At 38.3% G+C, this 22,801-nt stretch overlaps 1 protein-coding gene across 3 annotated transcripts in view; it reads right to left on the reverse strand.

Moving 5' to 3' along the window:
• EXOC2 (exocyst complex component 2) overlaps positions 1 to 22,801 on the reverse strand; it is a 229,325-nt gene that overhangs the window by 117,783 nt on the left and 88,741 nt on the right. For all 3 annotated transcript variants that reach the window (XM_036888667.2, XM_036888666.2, XM_057494016.1), the window contains exon 7: positions 13,757 to 13,837. In XM_036888667.2, coding sequence (XP_036744562.2) covers positions 13,757 to 13,837 — 81 coding nt within the window. The remainder of the gene's footprint in view (positions 1 to 13,756; positions 13,838 to 22,801) is intronic.

Here is a 22,801-nt window from a genome sequence, read left to right on the forward strand (position 1 = left end):
GTATGTGTTTATCATTTAAAAATATAAGCTTCATGAACTGAGTTTTCATAAATGAATAGACACATGAATGGTACTGAATATTTTAAAAGTTGTGAGAAGTGGATGTTAATTAAATACCCAAGTACTTTTTTTTCTGAACAATGAAGGATTTGGGGGAAAAAAATACAAAAGTCAAAATTAGATTTTTCTCAAGCTTATTTTAAAGGTAATAAAAAATACCAACTAAGAATTTTAACTTCTCTAGTAAATATGAAAACAAGTACAGGTAGAAAAATCTACTTATAACTAAATAAAATATAGACATTTTTATAAAGAAAAAAATTATAGAGAGAGACTATAAATTGTGAAACTATAATTTATTTATACAGTAAGTATGTATGTATGAAGATTTTTAATGCACAGAGAAGTTATAAATTATGAAATTATAATCTTAATTTATAGACAACTTCTGTCCATAAATTACTTTTTGTTATGCATTTTATTGCACTCATAAAAAAGCTGGGGAGTTCATAATTCTTTGACCACTGGATGACTATATCCACTAATAAATAAGTGAGAACTATGAGACCAAGATTTATGCAAGTAGATAAAAATCACCAGCAGCTCACAAAAGCATTTAATGTCCCTATTCTCTAGGTACACCAACTACCAACAAGAAAACAAAACTACCCAACAGTGGTATTATTCACACAAGAAGTGATTCCACAGGTAAGCCACCAGTCAGTCACTTACCCACCAACTCTCCCAAGCACAATCTCCCTGTACTCCAATCCACCCACATCCTCACTTCCCCTTCTCACACGGAGAACACTCAATTTTAAGGCAGCTGGCAGGGGTTTGAAAATCCAGTGTGTAACTCACTGAACAAATCTAACTGAACTACTTGGTCATGCAAACCATGACTCTGGCCTTATGGGTTGCAGAACAAATCTTGGGCTTACATCTACCAGCCCTGGGCAAGCCTAGATCTGAAAGGTGATGCTTTCTCTGCACCAGGAGACTATCTCAACACCAGCTCACTGGACAGTGATGGTCATTATCCCAGCCATAGAACAGCCTGACCACTAACAGCAATGCTGCTGTATGTAATGACATCACAGCTGCCACTGTAGCAGCTGGGCCACCAGTGATAAAACTGTCCTCAGTATAAGATGGGACAACATGGACCTTGAGGGCAAGACAGATATTGCATGGCATCAATTACATGTAGAAACTAAAAAAAGTGAACTCATACCAATAGAGGGAAGGAAGGTGGTTACCAGGGGTGGGGGAGTGGGGGAAATGGGGAGAAGCTGATTGAAGGGCACAACCTTCCAGTTATAAGATGAATAAGTTCTGGAGCTCTAATATACAGTATTGTGAATACAGTTAACAATACTGTATTATATACTTAAAATAGCTAAGAGAGCAAATGTCAAGTGTTCTCACCACAAAAAAATAATAGAATTATGTGACCTGATAGGGGTGCCAGCTAATGCTAAGGTAGTAATCACACTGCAATATGTAAGTGCACCAAATCAACATGCTGTATACCTTATATTTATATTATACAATATTATAAGTCAATTATAAAATAAAGCTGGGGGGAAGGTGGAAAGAAAAGTCACTGTAGCACTACACACTAATCAATCAAACTCATACTTGCTTACTGATCTTATCCCATAGATTGAAAAAAAATTTAATTGTATCAGGAACTCCTGTCATCTGGAAAAACTAGTTATGTAATTCTAATGCACTTTATAATTTCAAGCATGTTTATTTAGAATAACCATTATGCTTTCTCTTATTTCAAAGTGACCTTATGAGACTATAAGAAGGGATTTTTAACCTATGCTCTTCTGCTTGACATGAGTTAGGGGAATGGGAATAATGCCTTCCACCCTCTACAAATACCCTAACATGATTTATACTAGGAATAGGCAAGTTGAATGAAATTAGGAAAGGAAATATTAAAGGATCTGGAAATTTAAGGTAATTTTTAAATGTATATTTAAATTCATAGTAACAGTACGACTACCAAGAGACCTAACAATCTGTTATATGTGTCTTGGTTTCTCTTAACAGATCCTGGAAAATGACTAGATAGGCTGCCATCTGTAACATAACAATTATTACATGACTAAATCACTACCAATAATCAAGGCTTGCTTACTAAGCCATGCCTGACACTGGCGTTCTACAGCACCACCTAAAATGCATGGAACTGAGACCTGAGGGATAAGAAAACGATAGAAATCAGCTCATGCCGCCTGCAAGAGTGAGCTGTCCCTCTTCTCAACTCTGCTCAGTACTGTCAAGTTGGTAGCTTGAAATAAACCACAATGGGAAAAGTTACAGAAATGCTAATATTAGGGTTAATCTCCTTTTTCTCTCTCTCTTTTTGGGGGGTGGTGATGGTGGTGATGTTAGTTGTTAAACATTTACCAGCATACCATTGAGTAAAAGTCAGTTCCTATTCACAAACTTGACTCTTAATGATATTCCTTAGTGTTTCAAATCCATGGCCTTATTTTAATTTTACACATAGTACTTGGGTGAGATAATCAATTCTGTTAATTCCATGACCATCTCTTTTGGTGACTGACTCCCAAATCTGTATCTCAAGATGTGTCTGTTAGTTTAAGACTTAAGCATTACTTGCATTTTCACTAGACATAATAATTCTTAAAATAAATTCACCTATTACAAAGAACTTCTTGATTCTGAGCAATCCCAAAGATAAATTGTTTTCTTGGGGGAGACAATTCGTTAACCCTCGCTGTTTTAAGGGGCTCCCATGAAAGCACTTCTTATGACATCCCAGTAACATCCTATAAAAGCAACACTGTCCCTAACAGCAGCCCTGAGGATTTTCCCTTTGGATGCATCCTGGCAGCAGGGCTGAAGAGGACAGTAATCAGGAGCACATCAGCTTTAGGGGTCGGGCCAAAGTAACAGGACACCAAGTCTAGGCTAATGGCTGGTCAGGCTTTGTCATGGAAGATGGAGGAGAAAAGAATCCTCTCAGACCCTCAGTTTACATGCCTTTGGGAAGAGCTGAGGAAGGGGAATGAAGAGAAAGAAGATGCCATGAAGGGAGAAAAAACATTTCAGTGTCCATGGGTCCCTAAAAGTAGTTTCGGGAAGCCTTTGTAGGGGGCATTAAGGCATACCAGACATAAAACATTGACTACTTACACTATGGTAGGTGCTATTCTAAAAACTCAATAAATTCATCTAAATTTTTCTGAAAGTGTGTATTAATACTAAGTTCACTTAAATTTGCCATGTCCCCATAAGACAGGCACCATTTTTATCCCCATTCTATAGTGCAGGCAACAGAAACACAGAGCCTGTTCAGCTTGCTCACACAACTAGCAAACGGTGAGAACGGGGAAGATATTCATGGGCATGACTCATTCATGGGCAGGAATCTTAAATTCATGTTACATAACAAGAACTGAATTTCTTCCTCTCCTCAGGCCCCAAACCTGTACCTTCTTCCTCCACTGTGGTCAGAAATCTGGAAGTCACTATTTACTACTTCCTTTTTCTTCCTTCCCACATCAAACCAGTAACGAAACACCGCCTTTGTCATCTCCTTTACACCCCTCACCTACCACCCCCTCTGCAGGCTGCCCTGCACCTTTTACTCCTGCATTACAACTGTAAGCTTCCAGTATCTCCCCCTGCCCCTGGCCTAGCTCCCTTCTAACCCACTCTCTGTACACATGGCAGAATGTTCTTTAACAAGTCCATAATATCACTCCCTTATTTAAAATCCCTCACAGACTCACCAAGAGTCTTCAGGATAGAAACCAATTCCACATACTGCACAGACAGCATGTCATGCAGCCTCCCCTCACCGCTGTACACTGGCCATGCAAGGTCCTGGATCCTGGTTCCAGGACTGCAGCCTGCCTCCTCTCTGTAGGCAGTGCCTTCCTACTTAGGCTGCTGCCCTTCCTGGGACCCACATGTATCCACTTACCTGCCCTCCCGCCAACCTGCTTGCTGGGCTACTTCCTATTCCTCTGTGGAGGCTCTTGCGCCCTGCTCCTAATATTCTCTCCACCCCACTTTTCCACAAGGTGCCCTTGTGAAGGCTCCAGATGCACCCTGGGATTACCATGGCACAGCAGTGTCATGCCACAATTTGGTCACCTGCCTAACTGTCTGTATTTTCCATTAGATTACAAACTTATAAGGAAAATGCAAGTTTTATCTTCATATACCTGGGATAGAAGTAACATACACATAGCACGTATATGCTCATTAAATGCTCACAGAGCCAGGACAAAAATCAACCTCTGAGTAAGTGCCTTCTACTTAGAAAAGGGATACAATACAGTACAAGCCTTGCTTTGCCCTGAGTGCAGGATGACATAAATGACCAACTGTACTAGCTGAAGCCAACCAACCACACAATCTTAATAATCAATGGAACAAGAACAGTTGTTCTGTAACTTAAAAATGTTTGCCGCAACATTAAAAACTCACTGTTGGTTATAAATGACTAAGAAAATTTTAAAAAGTAAAAATAATATTTTAGTACACTATAAAACAGTAGAAACATTGAAAATTCAAGTGTGCTATTTCGTTATGAAAGACAAAAATAGTATTTGTTTATTAGAAACACTGAAAATTCAAGTGTTCTACTTTATTAAAGAAAACTATCAAGATAGCTTGTCTTATTTTTTCCACTGTAAAATTTACAATATGCATTGAGCATCTTTTCTATGATTTGTCAAATTGTCATGCTCCTTTCTAAGTTTACTCTTTGTACTGATCTCTGAGTGTCCCTTGAAACATCACTTCCTCTAGGACACCTTCATCCTCTCCTGCACGCTCCACTCATCTCCACTGGTATGTTCCCTTCACTGAGTTCCTCTGGCTTCATAGCTTGAGTCCTGAGCAGCGTCACTGTTCACAACCCCTTTGTCAGCCTCTTCTGTAACTCCAGGCATGTTAGATTTCAGTTTTATTTATATTGTCATTACCTTTTTTAAAAAAATCTTTTATTAAGGTATGATTGATATACACTCTTATGAAGGTTTCACATGAAAAACAATGTGGTTACTACATCTACCCATATTATCAAGTACCCACCCATACCCCAGTGCAGTCACTGTCCGTCAGTGTAGTAAGATGCCACAGAGTCACTATGTGCCTTCTCTGTGCTACACTGTTTTCCCCGTGATCCCCCACACCATGTGTACTAAACCTAATACCCCTCATTCCCCTTCTCCCTCCCTCTGCACCCATCCTCCCACACCCCTCTCCTTTGGTAACCACTAGACACTTCTTGGAGTCTCTGAGTCTGCTGCTGTTTTGTTCCTTCAGTTTTGCTTCATTGTTATACTCCACAAATAAGGGAAATCATTTGGCACTTGTCTTTCTCCACCTGGCTTATTTCACTGAGCATAATACCCTCTAGCACCATCCATGTTTCTGCAAATGGTAGGATTTGTTTCTTTCTTATGGCTGAATAATATTCCATTGTGTGTATGTACCACCTCTTCTTATCCATTCATCTGCTGATGGAAACTTAGATTGCTTCCATATCTTGGCTATTGTAAATAGCACTGTGATAAACATAGGGGTGCATATATCTTTTTGAATCTGAGAACTTGTATTCTTTGGGTAAATTCCAAAGAGTGGGATTCCTGGGTCAAATGATATTTCTATTTTTAGTTTTTTGAGGACCCTCCATACTTCTTTCCAGAATGGTTGAACTAGCTTACATTCCCACCAGCAGTGTAGGAGGGTTCCCCTTTCTCCGCATCCTCACCAGCATTTGTTGTTCTTAGTCTTTTCGATGCTGGCTATCAAAAGGTTCTGGTATGAGGTGATATCTCATTGCATTTCCCTGATGATTAGTGATGTGGAGCATCTTTTCATGTGTCTGTTGGCCATTTGAATTTCTTCTTTGGAGAACTGTCTCTTCATATCCTCTTCCCATTTGTTAATTGGGTTATTTGCTTTCTGGGTGTTGAGGCATGTAAATTCTTTATATAATTTTGGATGTTAACCCCTTGTCAGATACATCATTTACAAATATATTCTCCCATAGCATAGGATGCCTTTTTGTTTTGTTGATGATGTCCTTTGCTGTACAGAAACTTTTTAGTTTGATGTAGCCCATGAGTTCATTTTTGCTTTTGTTTCCCTTTCTTGAAGAGATGGGTTCAGGAAGAACTTGCTCATGCTGATATTAAGGAGATGTCTGCCTACGTTGTCTTCTAAGAGTTTTATGGTTTCATGATTTACATTCAGGTATTTGATCCATTTGGAGTTTACTTTTGAGTATTGGGTTAAACAATAATCCAATTTCATTCTCTTGCATGTAGCGGTCCAGTTTTGCCAACACCAGCTGTTGAAGAGGCTTTCATTTTCCCATTGTATGTCCATAGCTCGTTTATCATGTGTTAATTGATTTAACTGACCATATATGGTTGGGTTTATATCAGGGCTCTCTAGTCTGTTTCATTGGTCTATGGCTCTGTTCTTGTGCCAGTACCAAATTGTCTTGATTACGTGGCTCTGTAGTAGAGCTTAAAGTTGGGGAGCATAATCCCCTCAGCTTTATTTTTCCTTCTCAGAATTGCTTTGAGAATATTCGAGGTCTTCTGTGGTTCCATAATGAATTTTAAAACGATTTTCTCTAGTTTGTTGAAGAATGCTGTTGGTATTTTGACAGGAATTGCATTGAATCTATAGATTGCTTCAGGCAGGATGGCATTTTGACAATATTAATTATTCCTATCCATGAGCTTGGGATGTGTATCCATTTATTGGTATTTTCTTTAATTTCTCGCATGAGTGTCTTGTAGTTTTCAGAGTATAGGTCTTTCACATCTGTGGTTAGGTTTATTCCTAGGTATTTTATTCTTTTTGATGCAACTGTGAATGGAATTATTTTCCTGATTTCTCACTCTGCTAGTTCACTGTTAGTGTATAGGAATCCCACAGATTTCTGTGTATTAATTTTGCAACTTTGCTGAATTCAGATATTAGATCTACTGGTTCTGGAGTGGATTCTTTAGGGTTTTTATGTACAATATCATGTCATCTGCAAACAGGGACAGTTTAATTTCTTCCTTGCCAATCTGGATGCCTTTTATTTCTTTGTATGGTCTGATTGCCATGGCTAGGACCTCCAGTACTATGTTGAATAAAAGTGGGGAAAGTGGACATCCTTGTCTTGCTCCTGATCTTAAAGGAAAAGCTTTCAGCTTCTCACTGTTAAGTATGATGCTGGCTGTAAGTTTGTCATATATGGCCTTTATTATGTTGAGGTACTTGCCCTCTATACTCATTTTGTTGAGAGTTTTTTTCATTAATGGATGTTTGAATTTTGTCAAATGCTTTTTCAGGATCTATGGAGATAATCATGTGGTCTTTGTCCTTTTTGTTAATGTGGTGGATGCTGTTGGTGTATTTTCGAATGTTATACCATCCTTGCATCCCTGAGATGAATCCCACTTGATTATGGTGTAAGATCCTCTTGATGTATTTTTGAATTTGGTTTGCTAATATTTTGTTGAGTATTTTTGCATCTATGTTCATCAGGGATATTGGTCTGCAATTTTCTTTTTTTTTTTTTGTGGTGTCTTTTTGTGGTGTCCTTGCCTGGTTTTGGTATTAGAGTGATGCTGGACTCATAGAATGAGTTTGGAATTATTCCCTCTTCTTCTACTCTTTGGAGAACTTTAAGAATGATGGGTATTAGGTTTTCACTAAATGATAAAATTCAGCGGTGAAGCCATCTTGTCCAGGGGTTTTATTCTTGGGTAGTTTTTTGATTATCAGTTCAATTTTGTTGCTGTTATTGGTCTGTTTAGATTTTCTGTTTCTTCCTTGGTCAGCCTTGGAAGGTTGTATTTTTCTAGAAAGTTGTCCATTTCTTCTAGGTTATCCAGTTTGTTAGTATATAATTTTTCATAGTATTCTCTACTAGTTCTTTGTATTTCTGTGATATCTGTAGTGATTTTTCCTTTCTCATTTCAGATTCTGTTTTATGTGTGTAGACTCTCTTTTTTTCTCAGTAAGTCTGGCTAGGGGGTTATCTATTTTGTTTATTTTCTCGAAGAACCAGCTCTTACTTTCATTGATTCTTTCTATTGTTTTACTCTTCTCGATTTTATTTATTTGGGCTCTAATCTTTATTATGTCCCTCCTTCTACTCACTTTGGGTCTAATTTGTTCTTCTTTATCCAGTTTCATAAATTGTGACTTTATACCTCTTATATGGGATTGTTCTTCTTTCTTGAGGTAGGCCTGTATTGTACTATACTTTCCTCTTAGCACAGCTTTGGCTGCATCCCACAGATTTTACGGTGTTGAATTATTGTTGTCATTTGTCTCCATATATTGCCTTATCTCTGTTTTTATTTGGTCATTGATCCATTGGTTATTTAGGAGCATGCTGTGAAGTGTCCATGTGTTTGCGGATTTTTCATTTTCTTTGCATAATATATTTCTAGTTTCATACCTTTGTGGTCTTAGAAACTGGTTGGTACAATTTCAATCTTTTTGAATTTAACTGAGGCTCTTTTTGTGGCCTAGTATATGATCTACTCTTGAAAATGTTCCATGTGCACTTGAGAAGAATGTGTATACTGCTGCATTTGGGTGTAGAGTTCTGTAGATGTCTGTTAGGTCCATCTGTTCTAAAGTGTTGTTCAGTGCCTCGTGCTGTCTGGTTGATCTGTCCTTCAGAGTGGAGTGGAGTGTTGAAGTCTCCTAGAATGAATGTATTGCATTCTATTTCCCCTTATAATTCAGTTAGTATTTCTTTCACATATGTAGGTGCTCCTGTGTTGGGAGCATAGATATTTATAATGGTTATATCTTCTTGTTGGATTGACCCCTTTATCATTATGTAATGTCCTTCTTTGTCTCCTGTGACTTTCTTTGTTTTGAACTCTATTTTATCTGATACAAGTACTACAACTCCTGCTTTTTTCTCCATATTGCATGAAATATCTTTTTCCATCCATTCACTTTCAGTCTGTGTATGTCTTTGGGTTTAAAGTGAGTCTCTTGTAGGCAGCATATAGATGGGTCTTTTCTTTTATGCATTTAGTGACTCTACATCTTTTGATTGGTGCATTCAGTCCATTTACATTTACAGTGATTAGCAATAGGTATGTACTTATTGCCATTGCAGGCTTTAGATTTGTGGTTACCAAAGGTTCAAGGTTAACTTCCTTACTATCTAAGAGTCTAACTTAACTCACTTAATATGCTATTACAAACACAATCTAAAGGTTCTTTTCTTTTTCTCTTTCTTTTTCTTCCTCCTCCATTCTTTATGTATTAGGTTTCATATTCTGTACTCTTTGTCTATCCCTTGATTGACTTCAGGGACAGTTGATTAAATTTTGTATTTGCTTAGTAATTAGCTGTTCTACTTTCTTTGCTGTGGTTTTATTACCTCTGGTGAGAGTTATTAAACCTTAGAAGCACTTCCATTTATAGCAGTCCCTCCAAAATAGACTGTAAAAATGGTTTGTAGGAGGTAAATTCTCTCAGCTTTTGCTTATCTGGAAATTTTTTAATCCCTCCTTCAAATTAAATGATAATCTTGCTGGACAAAGTAATCTTGGTTCGAGGCCCTTCTGCTTCACTGCACTAAATACATCATGCCACTCCCTCTGGCCTGTAAGGTTTCTGCTGAGAAGTCTGATGATAGCCTGATGGGCTTTCCTTTGTATGTGATCTTATTTCTCTCTCTGGCTGCTTTTAATAGTCTGTCCTTATCCTTGACCGTTGCCATTTTAATTACTATGTGTTGGTGTTGTCTTTCTTGGGTCCCTTGTGTTGGGAGATCTGTGCACCTCCAACACCTGAGAGACTATTTCCTTCCCCATATTGAGGAAGTTTTTAGCTGTTATCTCCTCAAAGACACTTTCTATCCCTTTTTCTCTTCTTCTTCTGGTATCCCTATAATGCAAATATTATTCTGTTTGTATTGGTCACACAATTTCATTCTTAGGGATCCTTTTTTCTCTCTGTGCCTCAGCTTCTTTGTATTCCTCTTCTCTAGTTTCTATTTCATTTATCGTCTCCTCCACTGTATCCAATCTGCTTTTAACATCCTCCACTGTGCTCTTCAACGATTGGATCTCCAACCAGAATTCATTCCTGAGTTCTTGAATATCTTTCCGTACTTCCATGAGCATGTTAATGATTTTTACTTTGAACTCCCTTTCAGGAAGAGTCATGAGGTCCATGTCATCTTTCTCAGGAGTTATATTAATTTTACTCTGTTCCAGGTTCCTTCGGCATTTCATATTTGTATATGGCGCCCTCTAGTGTCCAGAAGCTCTATTCTCTGGAGCTGCTCAGCCCCTGAAGCAATATCGGGGGTTGCAGAGGAGTGGTATTGGTGCCTGGGGGCAGAAAAGAGCTATTTCCTGCTTCCCAGATGCTATGCCTGTCTCCAGTGCTGGAACCAGTGGGCTGGGCACACAGGTATGAGCCGCTATGCTTTGCATTTGTAGTTGCTGTAGACAGATCTTACCTCTGGCTGGCCTAATGCCAGGGTAGGGTTTGCTGGTTTGTGATCCAGGTGGAGTTGGCCGCGAGAAAAGTGCAGTATACTGCGTATCACGGAGAGGTCCTTGGAGCTGTGTAGCCAGCTGGGGAGCTGGAGCGCCTGAAGATCGTGAAAGCTCCCAACCTGCTGGGCAGAGCGCACCTGGACAATTTTGTCTGCCCGTCCTTTCTCCTGAGCAAGTAAGCTCTGTGCAATCTTTACCCCTTTAGCAGCCCTCTTGCTAAGGGCTTCCTTGTTAGGAAGTCTCTCATACTGCCCACCTTTCTTTTGTCCCAGAGCAGCCAGATATGGATCCCTGCACTCCACAAGCGGCTGGATCCTCAGTCTCTCCAGGAATTGTGCCTGTCTTAGCTTTCCAATCCCCTAATCATGAGAGTATCATGAAAGCACCATGAAATGTAGGTCTGTGCTCCCAGATCTCTGGAATTAGGTATTCAGCAGTCCCAGGCCTCCACTCCCTCCCTGCTCCTTTTCTCTTCCTCCCACTGGTGAGCTGGGGTGGGGGAAGGGCTTGCGTCCCACCAGGCCACAGCTTTCATGCGTTACCCTGTTCCGTGAGGTCTGTTCTTTTCTCCAGGTGTATGCAGTCTGGTGCAGTCCTCTTTCTTGTTGCTCTTTCAGGATTAGTTGTATTAATTATATTTTCATATTATATGTGGTTTTAGGAGGAAGCCTCTGTCTCACCTCTCACGCCACCACGTTTAATCCTCTTACCTTTTGTTTTTTGATGCACTCTCATTGCGGGCCAATCCTCTTTTGATTATCCATTTCTGTAAAAATGTCATGTGAGTTTATATCTGGGAAACAAGGAGGCCACATAACTACACACACACTTTGTTTTCTGTCGTGAACTGATAGCACATGTGTGGTCACCAGTCACCGAAAAACTGAAGTTAGAGAGGAAGTCAGTCACTGATCATCTTGCACATCTGTTATTTACGGAGTGATCTGTGGAAGAACTAACAACCAAGTTTGTATTTCATATAATTATGGCGAATATATACCATGGTAGCTGAAATCTGAACCATGTTGCTGGTGAACAGGTGTAGTTACCTAAACTGTGGTAACTGAAATTCATGCATATCAAAATCATGCACAGCAAGGTCTATCTGTAGTTTAAAGGACAAAATTGAAGCCAGATTTCTTGATAAAAATCCCAGCTCTGACACTTACTATTTAAATGACCTTAAGTAAAATTCACTTAATCTTACTAGGCTTCAGGTTTTTCATCAATAAAACAGAGATAAGAGCAAAAACCTCATAGGGTTCCTGTGAGGACTAAATGTATAGAATGGTTAGAGCAACAGGTGACCCTTAGTGAGACCTAAGTTAACTAAACTACATTTACACTCATCTGTTACTCCTTTTATTTCCAAAAGAAAAGAAATTCTATTTTAGTTCTGTAATTTTTTTCTGATTCCCCAGTTCTACACCTTCTGACATCTTAGGTAACCATGATATACCCGTCTGAGCGGAGGACACTCGCAGGGCTGCAACCACATCTCTTCTAGCTCTACTCCCCACATGGGACTAAGCACAGTGCTTCTGCACAGCCGGTCTTAAATAAGTAACGGTCAAGTTGACCTCCATTAGCAAAACCTTATCCTAAGATAGCAAACATGAACATCAAGTTGATCAATAATATTCTAGAAAAAAAGGATTGTTATAAAAGAATATACTTTAAGGAAAAGTTTTACACCAGAAAGTCCCAAAGTAGAATCTTATGAAGAAGTGGCCATTTATGTTAAGCCCAATTTTATCCAAAAAGAACAAACTTCAATAGCAAGTTAATACAACACATTTCTAGAAAAACTGTGGTTATAAACAAAAATAATTTCCCTACAAATTTTATAGCACAAGTCCAAAGGGAAGATTTCCTAAACTACTCTTTAAAAGAAAAAAATTATGTTAACACACTATGCTAAGCCTAACCCATGAAACAGATCTTAATTGTTCCAAACCTTAAGTATCCATTTTTTTTTACTGATACAGATATACTTACTGTGTCAGCTTGTTCTTACAAGTTACCTTTTAGAAGTTATAGAAGTAATCTCATTTTTCTTTTTACAGATATCATGGTTTGATGACAATTTCTCCAGGGAAAGTAACATCCCTAAGTGGAAAATATCCTTCCAAGACCTTAAAATGTCTGCCCATGCTAATATAGAAATAGCCCTAGTAAACGTTTATTTGGGTTGAACTGAGAATATATTCATTTCAACCAAGCTGATGACATGGTTCTTAAACAAATACAGGACAAAACAATAACAGTAAGAGGGAATATATTTAAAGTGCTATTCAAATCATAAGTTTAGGATGAAATTCAAGTAAATTCTACTAACCAGAAAAGCCTGTATCAAGTTTAAGCTTCTTTCTAGACAGTACTTTACCAGAAATCTCTAGGTTTATGAATAGATATTTACAAAAAAGCTCAGAAAGTTCTGATCAGGGAACTAACCTAAGCTAGAAATGCAAAACTAACTTGCTATTATAGTCCTGCATTCATAGAATCACTAAAAATCTGATTGCTCCCTGTTAAATGTTTATTTACATGCATGGAAGAGGGTAATTTACTTTTAAGCCACTAATATTGATTGATTCATCTGATGAGTTTTTTCCAAATCAGTAGGATAAGTAACTAGTAGCTAGAAGTCAGAAAAAGACATAAGGGGGTATAGATGGAACCCAAAACTTTGCATTATATCAGCTTTCTTGGCCTATGATTTTTACAAAATGTCTCAGAGTTAGAAGCACTCTTATATGCATCTGCCTTAAATATATTTTGGAAAAAAGGTATAAATAAATAAATGACACATAAGTATTTATCATTGTAGTAGCTGATATTGTGTGCATTAGCATTGGTAGATTCTTGATGCTTTTCCAGGTTTCAGGTCAATGACAACTAGCTACTGCTTCAAGCTTTTCTGTCTTTGATGATACTATTTATACACTGGCCTACTTTATGGCAACAAATTTTAGTTCTTAAGCATATTGGCTTGTTTTCAAATTATGACTTCTCATAAATAAAATGCAAACAAACAGAACATTCCTTTTCAATGTTTTATTCCCCTCTATGTTCACTAAATCATTACTATTTAGAAATAAATACTAAAATGAAATGAACTGCCTTATTCTGTGAAACCAGGTCCAAAAACTATATTAAAGCTTGTTATAAAGTCCATAAATAGTTTTGGGTAGCAGGACAAAACTTACTATTCAGAACATTCTCCAATTTTTGCGTCATGGATCCTTCTACTTTTTCTGTTCCATCTGCTTCAAGTTTTTGATGGATGGCTAGAAAAAAAACATCTAGTTAAAATCTAAGCTATTTTAATGGGTGAGAATACATTATATCAAACAATATTTTAAACAGCTTTTTTAAATGGTCATATTATTTTCAGTGCTGAAAAGAAGCACAAACATACAAAAACTCTGCATAAACTATGCAAAGTAACAGCAGACACCAGGCTAAGTTATTCACAGTTCAACACTATTAAAACAGTGCATAAATATGTACTGAGTCATCTGACCATCAAAGTTGAGTGATAAAAACAGGTGAATTAGAAAAGAAAAGTGAGACTTAAGTAACTATTATCTTTGATATTTGACCACAAGGAAGTCATTCTTTTTTCTCAGTTTCACTAGCTGCAAAATAGAAATACTACTATTTGGAGCCTACCAACCTCAAAATATTTCAACTTGAGACATAACATGGCAAATATACATATTATTCATGTTCTATTCATTCTATAATTATTTTTCTGGAGATTCCCAAGAAATATCTAGTAACATCAATTTGTTGGTTATACAAACTACGCTGGAGTTTTTTGCTCTTATTGATATATTTCTGCATGGTTCTAATAAAGATTAGTAGGAAATTACTTAATTTATATTTAAAAACTGTTTACCTACTGAAGATAGTAGGTTTTAAACAGAAGAAATCAGGCTTACTTAGGTGAAGCACAAAGGAAAACTTCTAAAACAAAATGGCCAAATACAATTTCAAATTAGAAACTGTGTCATAATAAAAATAAGAATAGCAAGGCAAACATTAAGCCATGACCGTAAGTTAAGAACTGTGTTTCTAAGGAATACTGCTCATCATGTAAGAAGCTAATGTTTGGCTATTTCTGTTTTACAGATGGGAGAACTATGGCTCAGTGAAATTAAGTTGACCAAGATCATATAAACCAAACCCAAAATTTGAACTCAAGCAGTCTGATACCAGAACAAAAAACTACACCCCATCCTGCCATATCACATGGGCAAGTGACTTAACTGTCTAAGCCTCTGTTTTCACATCTGTAAAATGAGAATAATACACTTACAAGGTCAGCTGGGAATTGCACTCAGTTGCAAATAAAAGAGAGCTCTCTCCAAAATAATAGCTGCTGAAACACCCATATTGCATTCTTTCACTTAACTTGCTCTAGCAGAAACTCAAATGCAGGATGTGTAACTCCAATTTCACAGCCAGTACACTGAAATTAACATCACTCTATGGTAGGTATTCTCTTAACATTCAAATAGAGTGTCAAACTCTTTCTTAAAAGGAACTTAGAGGTTCTTTTTCCACCTGCCTCAATCCACCAATTGTGGGTGGCAGATTTATGAAGGAAAAAAAAGGTCTGTTTAAGCAACTAAAAAGATGTGCATTTTTTAAATCAATTATAATTCAATATGTTTCCTTTGACTCATTGGTTAGGAAATTATGGGTCAAATCCACTGTGAAATGCATGATAACACTTTTTAATTAGTTTCTAATCCTGATCTTATCTTTTTTTTACTTTTTCTTGTAAGCAACCCCAAATTTGTTTGAAATTCTAAAGTAAACAGACTGCTTCTCTGTTGAAGAAACATGTTTACAGAAAGAAAAAGAAATAAATTTGGAAAACCAATATTTTAAATTGTCTTAGGTGATCCAGGAATGAAAAAAAGTTATTTACTTCAATGTTTCAAATTTGGATTCTGTGGTAATGGTGACATAAATAAAGTGTTTCCACATATTAACACCTAAACTTAATTTGAACTTAAGTGGAAAAGGACTTCCCTATCTTTAAGGAAAGGAGATAAAAATGCCCAAATATTGGAAAGAAGAAATTAGGAAAGTTTATTTCCATGTTCTACACAAGCAAATATGCTTACACTACTTATTTAAATGCTGCTGTGATTTTCTGACCATCTTGGTTGCATTTTATTCAGCGGGCACTGCATGTGATTTGTCCCTGGAAACAAGATGTTCCATTTTCAATCCTGCTTCAATCGCTACTTTCTAAATCAAAATTAGCATTAAAGTAAATCACGCAGCCACATTTTCTGTTGCTGACAAAACCCATCACTGATCAGCAGGTCAAGACGAGGTGAAACTGGCTCCCCCAGCTCGGTTTACAGCCCCTTTCTGCTGACAAAGCCGCTTCCTGCCACCCATCTCCACCACAGCAGAGCCACTGTCAAGCTGTCGGCCAAGCAGGAGGACTGAGAGACACTGGGATCTGATAAAGGCGATCCTATTTTCCAGAAAATTAAACCAAATAACCAATGTCTGGTTCACTTGACCTTTTATTTTCTCTAAAAACATTTTTAAATAGTATAACTCAATAAGCAGTGTGGTACATGATCACAGGTTTGTTATTGTTTCTAATCTATTAAAACTTAAATATGTGAAGCAGCTGAACACCATGAATTTACGTTTGGGAAACAAGAAAGCATGTATATCAAAATTCTACTCCAAGAAAAATCATTATTATAGAAAGACTACCTACTGATTCACTGAAATTATTTGGTTGTTTTACTTATCTCTAATAAAATGTGGACATGAAATTTGAAAATTTCAATAAAAAATTATTATTTGTCTATGCATTTATATAATGCCATTATTAAATGAGTCACTAAGAAATGACATATGTGTATGGGCAATGTCTACAAGGATTCAGTGTTGGACACTGTGATCTGCATCCTCTCATGACCACATTTTTACTAGCTTTTGTGAGACAGGAATATTCAATGAGGTCAGAGATTGGCAAACTGTTTCAATAAAGAACCAGATAGCAACAACTTTCTATGCTAACAGACAGTAACTGCACTAGTTGGGGTAAGGATTTAATAATGTGTTTAAATTTGAATCACTGTGTTGTATACTTGAAACTAATATAATATTGTATAGCAACTATACCTCAAAAAAAAAATCAGATAGTAAATATTTTAGGCTTTGTGGGCCACATAGGGCCTCTATTATATATTCTACTCTCCCACCCTTTTTTTTTCAGAGCAACCCTTGAAAGACATGGCCATGTTTATAGCTTTTGGCCTATACGAAGACCAACCATGCCCTAATTTGGCCCATGTTCCAATTACTAAATAGAAGACTAAGGTTTAGGATGAGATGTATTAATTTAAACTTATTAAGAGCTTTACAAACATTGAGTTTCTACTACTTATTCTACCAAATTTTTATCAGAGTACCTAAATCATGTACCAATTATATTAAAATTCGCTAGGTAATCTGTGAATCCTTTCCTTCCTCAGTTATATTAAAACAAAAATGAGAAATAACAGAAATAATTACAAATTCTACACAGAAGACTAATAGGTATAAAGGACTCTCACTTAGATAATTGGGTCACAGGGAACCATACTTGCCTGGATTATCTTCATAGACCAGCAGACACTAAGAAATCAATTTTGTTCACACCACTTGGAGTAGCAGCAATAAAAGTAACCTGGGAGGGATGGCCAATTGTATATCGAGCAAAAAGTGTTATTCACTGTATTCTGAGCTATTTATCTTCTAGTATATCACAGAGGAGAGTTATTCATATAGTTTTGGCCCACAGCTGTTCTCAAAGGAGAAAGTGATTATGCTGGACTTGCTACTTAAAAAGCAAGTCGTTGTGCAAGTGAGAAGCACAAGGGGCAGTCAGGGAACTGCTCACCGAACAAAGGTGATGTCAGAAGGCACCGAGGAGCTGCAGAAGGCCTTCAAGGTTTTAAGAAGCTTCACAAATATTACTGTGACCTGGGAGGATGTGTGAGTAGAAACTGGTAAGAAACCATGGCTCATCAAGATGTCTAGAGACCGTAAGAGAATGGCAGTGACAGACATGGAAAAATTAAAGTAAGGTGTTGAAACAGTTCTGCAGGAATAGAAAGAAAAACATTGTAACACACTGAGGTTAACACTGGTAGATCAGTTATGACAGACATACTTCTTGTCAATTTCTAATGAAAACAGTCATGGATACAAGAACAAAGAAAACTGACAATAGCATAAAAACTTAAAGATAAATAAAGGCCATACAAGACTCATAACTACTGTGCAGTTGATTGGGATGGACTGAAAAAATGCCCTGAACTGTGTATGCAATAGTCCCCCAGTCAAAGAGAACAGCAGAGATATCAAAGGGAAAGAGAAAGATGCTTATTTATTCTATAATCTATCATCTCTATCTAGCCTAACTCTGTAACACAAGAATAGCACAGACCAAAAGAATTTTCAGAATTTTTTCTAACTATATTTAAGACTATAGTTTTCTCCCTGATGGTTCTTACCTCTAACAATTCTTTTCCTTTTATAATTAATTAGAGATCAAATCCCCAACATCCAGCATGGCAGGACACAGAAGCAACTAGTTGAGATAAACTACTGCTAGACAACTCAGCAATCTACTGAAAAACAGAAAGGGTGCTGGGACCATGCAGGGTGGCAGAAAGAAAGGAATAATATTTTATACAAGGCCATTCAGAGATGACCATAAATGATATCTGACACAAAACTGCAGTTATGAGTCTGTAGATAAAAAAGCTTATCAAGTGTTGGGTAATATTAATAAAAACCAACACCTACATTCTAATACATCCTGAAAAGTTTTTTTTTTTAATTCAAGGCTAAACAAAAGTATCTTTTAAGCATTTAGGTAGAGAGAAAAACAGTTCATCTACTAGTAATAAAGAATTACATTGGCTCAAGACTTCGTCTCTGCAACACTAAAAGACACTACCAGACCAACGTTTTTCACAAAATAATCCTCTTGCAGCCAAGTGGCTGTTCATGTATGAAAGCAAGAGACATTTCTAGACATGCAAGAATTCAAAAGCTACAGCACAAAAGATATATCACAAAGTTAAAACAAACAATACAAAGACAAGAATGATAAAATATAACATAAATGGCAATAAGGTCAATTACATTTATGTGTATACATGGTAAATTTTAAATAACTGTAATGAACTCACATGCCTCAACACCCAAAAAGCAAATAATCTGATTAAAAAATGGGTGGAGGATATGAAGAGACCATTCTCCAAAGAAGAAATTCAGATGGCCAACAGACACATGAAAAGATGCTCCAAATCACTAATCATCAGGGAAATGCAAATTAAAACCACAATGAGATATCACCTCACACCAGTAAGGATGGCCAGGATCAGAAAGACTAAGAGCAACAAGTGCTGGTTGTTCTTAGGCTTCTCTGAGGATGTGGAGAAAGGGGAACCCTCCTACACTGCTGGTGGGAATGTAAGCTAGTTCAACCATTGTGGAAAGCAGTATGGAGCGTCCTCAAAAAACTAAAAATAGAAATACCATTTGACCCAGGAACCCCACTCCTTGGAATTTACCCAAGGAATACAAGTTCTCAGATTCAAAAAGACATAAGCACCCCTATGTTTATCACAGCACTACTTACAACAGCCAAGATATGGAAACAACTTAAGTGTTCATCAGTAGATGAATGGATAAAGAAGAGGTGGTACATATACACAATGGAATACAATTCGTCCATAAGAAAGAAACAAATCCTACCATTTGCAGAAACATGGATGGAACTAGAGGATATTATGCTCAGTGAAATAAGCCAGGTGGAGAAAGACTAGTGCCAAATGATTTCCCTCATTTGTAGAGTATAACAACGAAGCAAAACCGAAGGAAAAAAATAGCAGCAGATTAATTTCAGTGTGGACAGGATTAAAAATGGCAGCGTGAGAGGTGAGACAGGCTTCCCCCTAAAACCACATATAATATGAAAATATAATTAATACAACTAATCGTGAAAGAGCAACAGGAAAGAGGACTGCGCCAGATTACATACACCTGGAGAAAAGAATAAACCTCATGGAACAGGGTAACATACCAAAGCTGTGGCCTGGTGGGACCCAAGCCCTTCCCCCACCCCAGCTCACCAGCAGGAGGAAGAGAAAAAGAGCAGGGAGGGAGTGGAGGCCTGTGACTGCTGAATACCTAATTCCAGAGATCTGCTCGGGGAGCACAAACCTACATTTCATGATGCCTGTATGGTACTCTTGTGATTATGGGGTTGGAAAGCTAAGGCAGAATTCTTGAAGGCACTGAGATTCCAACCACTGTGGAAAGCAGGGATCTATATCTGGCTGCTCTGGGACAAAAGAAAGGCAGGCAGACAGAGAGATTTCCTAACAGCAAGAGGGCTGCTAAAGGGGCAACAACTGCACAGAGCTTACTGCTTAGGAGAAAGGACAGGTAGACAAAATAGTCCAGGTGCGCTCTGCCCAGCAGGTTGGGAACTTTCATGATCTTAAGGCACTCCAACTCCCCAGGTGGCTACACAGCTCCAAGGACCCCCTCTGTGATACGTAGCCTACTGTGCCTTTCTCCTACCCAGCTCCACCTGGATCACAAACCAGCAAACACTACCCTGGTGTTAGGCCAGCCAGAGGGAAGATCTGTCTACAGCAATTACAAATGCAAAGCATAGCGGCTCATACCTGTGTGCCCAGCCCACTGGTTCCAGCACTGGAGACAGGCATAGCATCTGGGAAGCAGGAAATAGCTCTTTTCTGCCCCCAGGCACCAATACCACTCCCCTGCAATCCCTGATATTGCTTCAGGGGCTGAGCAGTTCCAGAGAGTAGGGCTTATGGACACTAGAAGGTGCCATATACAAATATAAAATGCTGAAGGAACCTGGTTCAGAGTAAAATTAATACAACTCCTGAGAAAGATGACATAGACCTCATGGCACTTCCTGAAAGGGAGTTCAAAAGAAAAATCATTAACATGCTCATGGAGGTACAGAAAGATATTCAAGAACTCAGGAATGAATTCCGGTCGGAGCAGCTGTGGTAGTAATAGCTAGTGCTGTTATTAAGAACTACCAGCCAGGTTTGTCCTTCATGCAGTCCTCACTAAAGGTCACCTGTTGCTCTAACCATTCTATACATTTAGTCCTCACAGGAACCCTATGAGGTTTTTGCTCTTATCTCTATTTTATTGATGAAAAAACTGAAGCCTAGTAAGATTAAGTGAATTTTACTTAAGGTCATTTAAGTAGTAAGTGTCAGAGCTGGGATTTTTATCAAGAAATCTGGCTTCAATTTTGTCCTTTAAACTACAGATAGACCTTGCTGTGCATGATTTTGATATGCATGAATTTCAGTTACCACAGTTTAGGTAACTACACCTGTTCGCCAGCAACATGGTTCAGATTTCAGCTACCATGGTATATATTCGCCATAATTATATGAAATACAAACTTGGTTGTTAGTTCTTCCACAGATCACTCCGTAAATAACAGATGTGCAAGATGATCAGTGACTGACTTCCTCTCTAACTTCAGTTTTTCGGTGACTGGTGACCACACATGTGCTATCAGTTCACGACAGAAAACAAAGTGTGTGTGTAGTTATGTGGCCTCCTTGTTTCCCAGATATAAACTCACATGACATTTTTACAGAAATGGATAATCAAAAGAGGATTGGCCCACAATGAGAGTGCATCAAAAAACAAAAGGTAAGAGGATTAAACGTGGTGGCGTGAGAGGTGAGACAGAGGCTTCCTCCTAAAACCACATATAATATGAAAATATAATTAATACAACTAATCTTGAAAGAGCAACAGGAAAGAGGACTGCGCCAGACTGCATACACCTGGAGAAAAGAACAGACCTCACGGAACAGGGTAACGCATGAAAGCTGTGGCCTGGTGGGATGCAAGCCCTTCCCCCACCCTAGCTCACCGGTAGGAGGAAGAGAAAAGGTGCAGGGAGGGAGTGGAGGCCTGGGACTGCTGAATACCTAATTCCAGATATCTGGTCTGGGAGCACAGACCTACATTTCATGGTGCTTTCATGATACTCTCATGATTAGGGGATTGGAAAGCTAAGACAGGCACAATTCCTGGAGAGACTGAGAATCCAGCCGCTTGTGGAGAGCAGGGATCCATATCCGGCTGCTCTGGGACAAAAGAAAGGTGGGCACTCTGAGAGACTTCCTAACAAGGAAGCCCTTAGCAAGAGGGCTGCTAAAGGGGTAAAGATTGCACAGAGCTTACTTGCTCAGGAGAAAGGACAGGTCGACAAAATTGTCCAGGTGCGCTCTGCCCAGCAGGTTGGGAGCTTTCATGATCTTCAGGTGCTCCAGCCCCCCAGATGGCTACACGGCTCCAAGGACCCCCTCTGTGATACGCAGTATACTGTGCCTTTCTCTCGGCCAACTCCACCTGGATCATAAACCAGCAAACCCTACCCTGGCATTAGGCCAGCCAGAGGGAAGATCTATCTACAGCAACTACAAATGCAAAGCATAGAGTCTTATACCTGTGTGCCTGACCCACTGGTTCAGGCACTGGAGACAGGCATAGCAGCCAGGAAGCAGGAAACAGCTCTTCCCTTCCCCCCGGCACAAATACCACTCCCCTGCAACACCCAGTATTGCTTCAGGGGCTGAGCAGCTCCAGAGAGTAGAGCTTCTGGCCACACACAAATATAAAACGTTAAAGAAACCTGGTTCAAAGCAAAATCATACAAACACCAGAAAAAGTCAAATGAAACTGATTTCTTGAATCTTCCTGAAAGACATTTCAAAATAAAAATCATAAACATGCTAATGGAGGTACAGAAAAATATTGAGGAACTCAGGAATGAATTTCAGGCAGAGATCCAATCATTCAAGAGCACAATGGAGGGCATGAAAAGCAGATTAGATATGGTGGAGGAAATGATAAATGAACTAGAAACTAGACAAGAGGAATACAAAGAAGCTGAGGCACAGAGAGAAAAAAGGATCTCTAAGAATGAAAGAATATTGAGAGAACTGTGTGGTCAATTAAAACGGAAGAATATTTGCATTATAGGTGTGCCAAAAGAAGAATAGAGAGAAAAATGGATAGAAAGTGTCTTTGAGGAGGTAATTGGTGAAAACTTTTCCAAACTTGGGAAGGAGATAGTCTCTCAGACCAAGGAGGTGCACAGATCTCTCAACACAAGCGACCCAAGGAAGAAAACACCA

This window comes from Manis pentadactyla, chromosome 16 (genome assembly GCF_030020395.1).
Source record: "Manis pentadactyla isolate mManPen7 chromosome 16, mManPen7.hap1, whole genome shotgun sequence".
Classification (NCBI taxonomy): Eukaryota; Metazoa; Chordata; class Mammalia; order Pholidota; family Manidae; genus Manis; species Manis pentadactyla.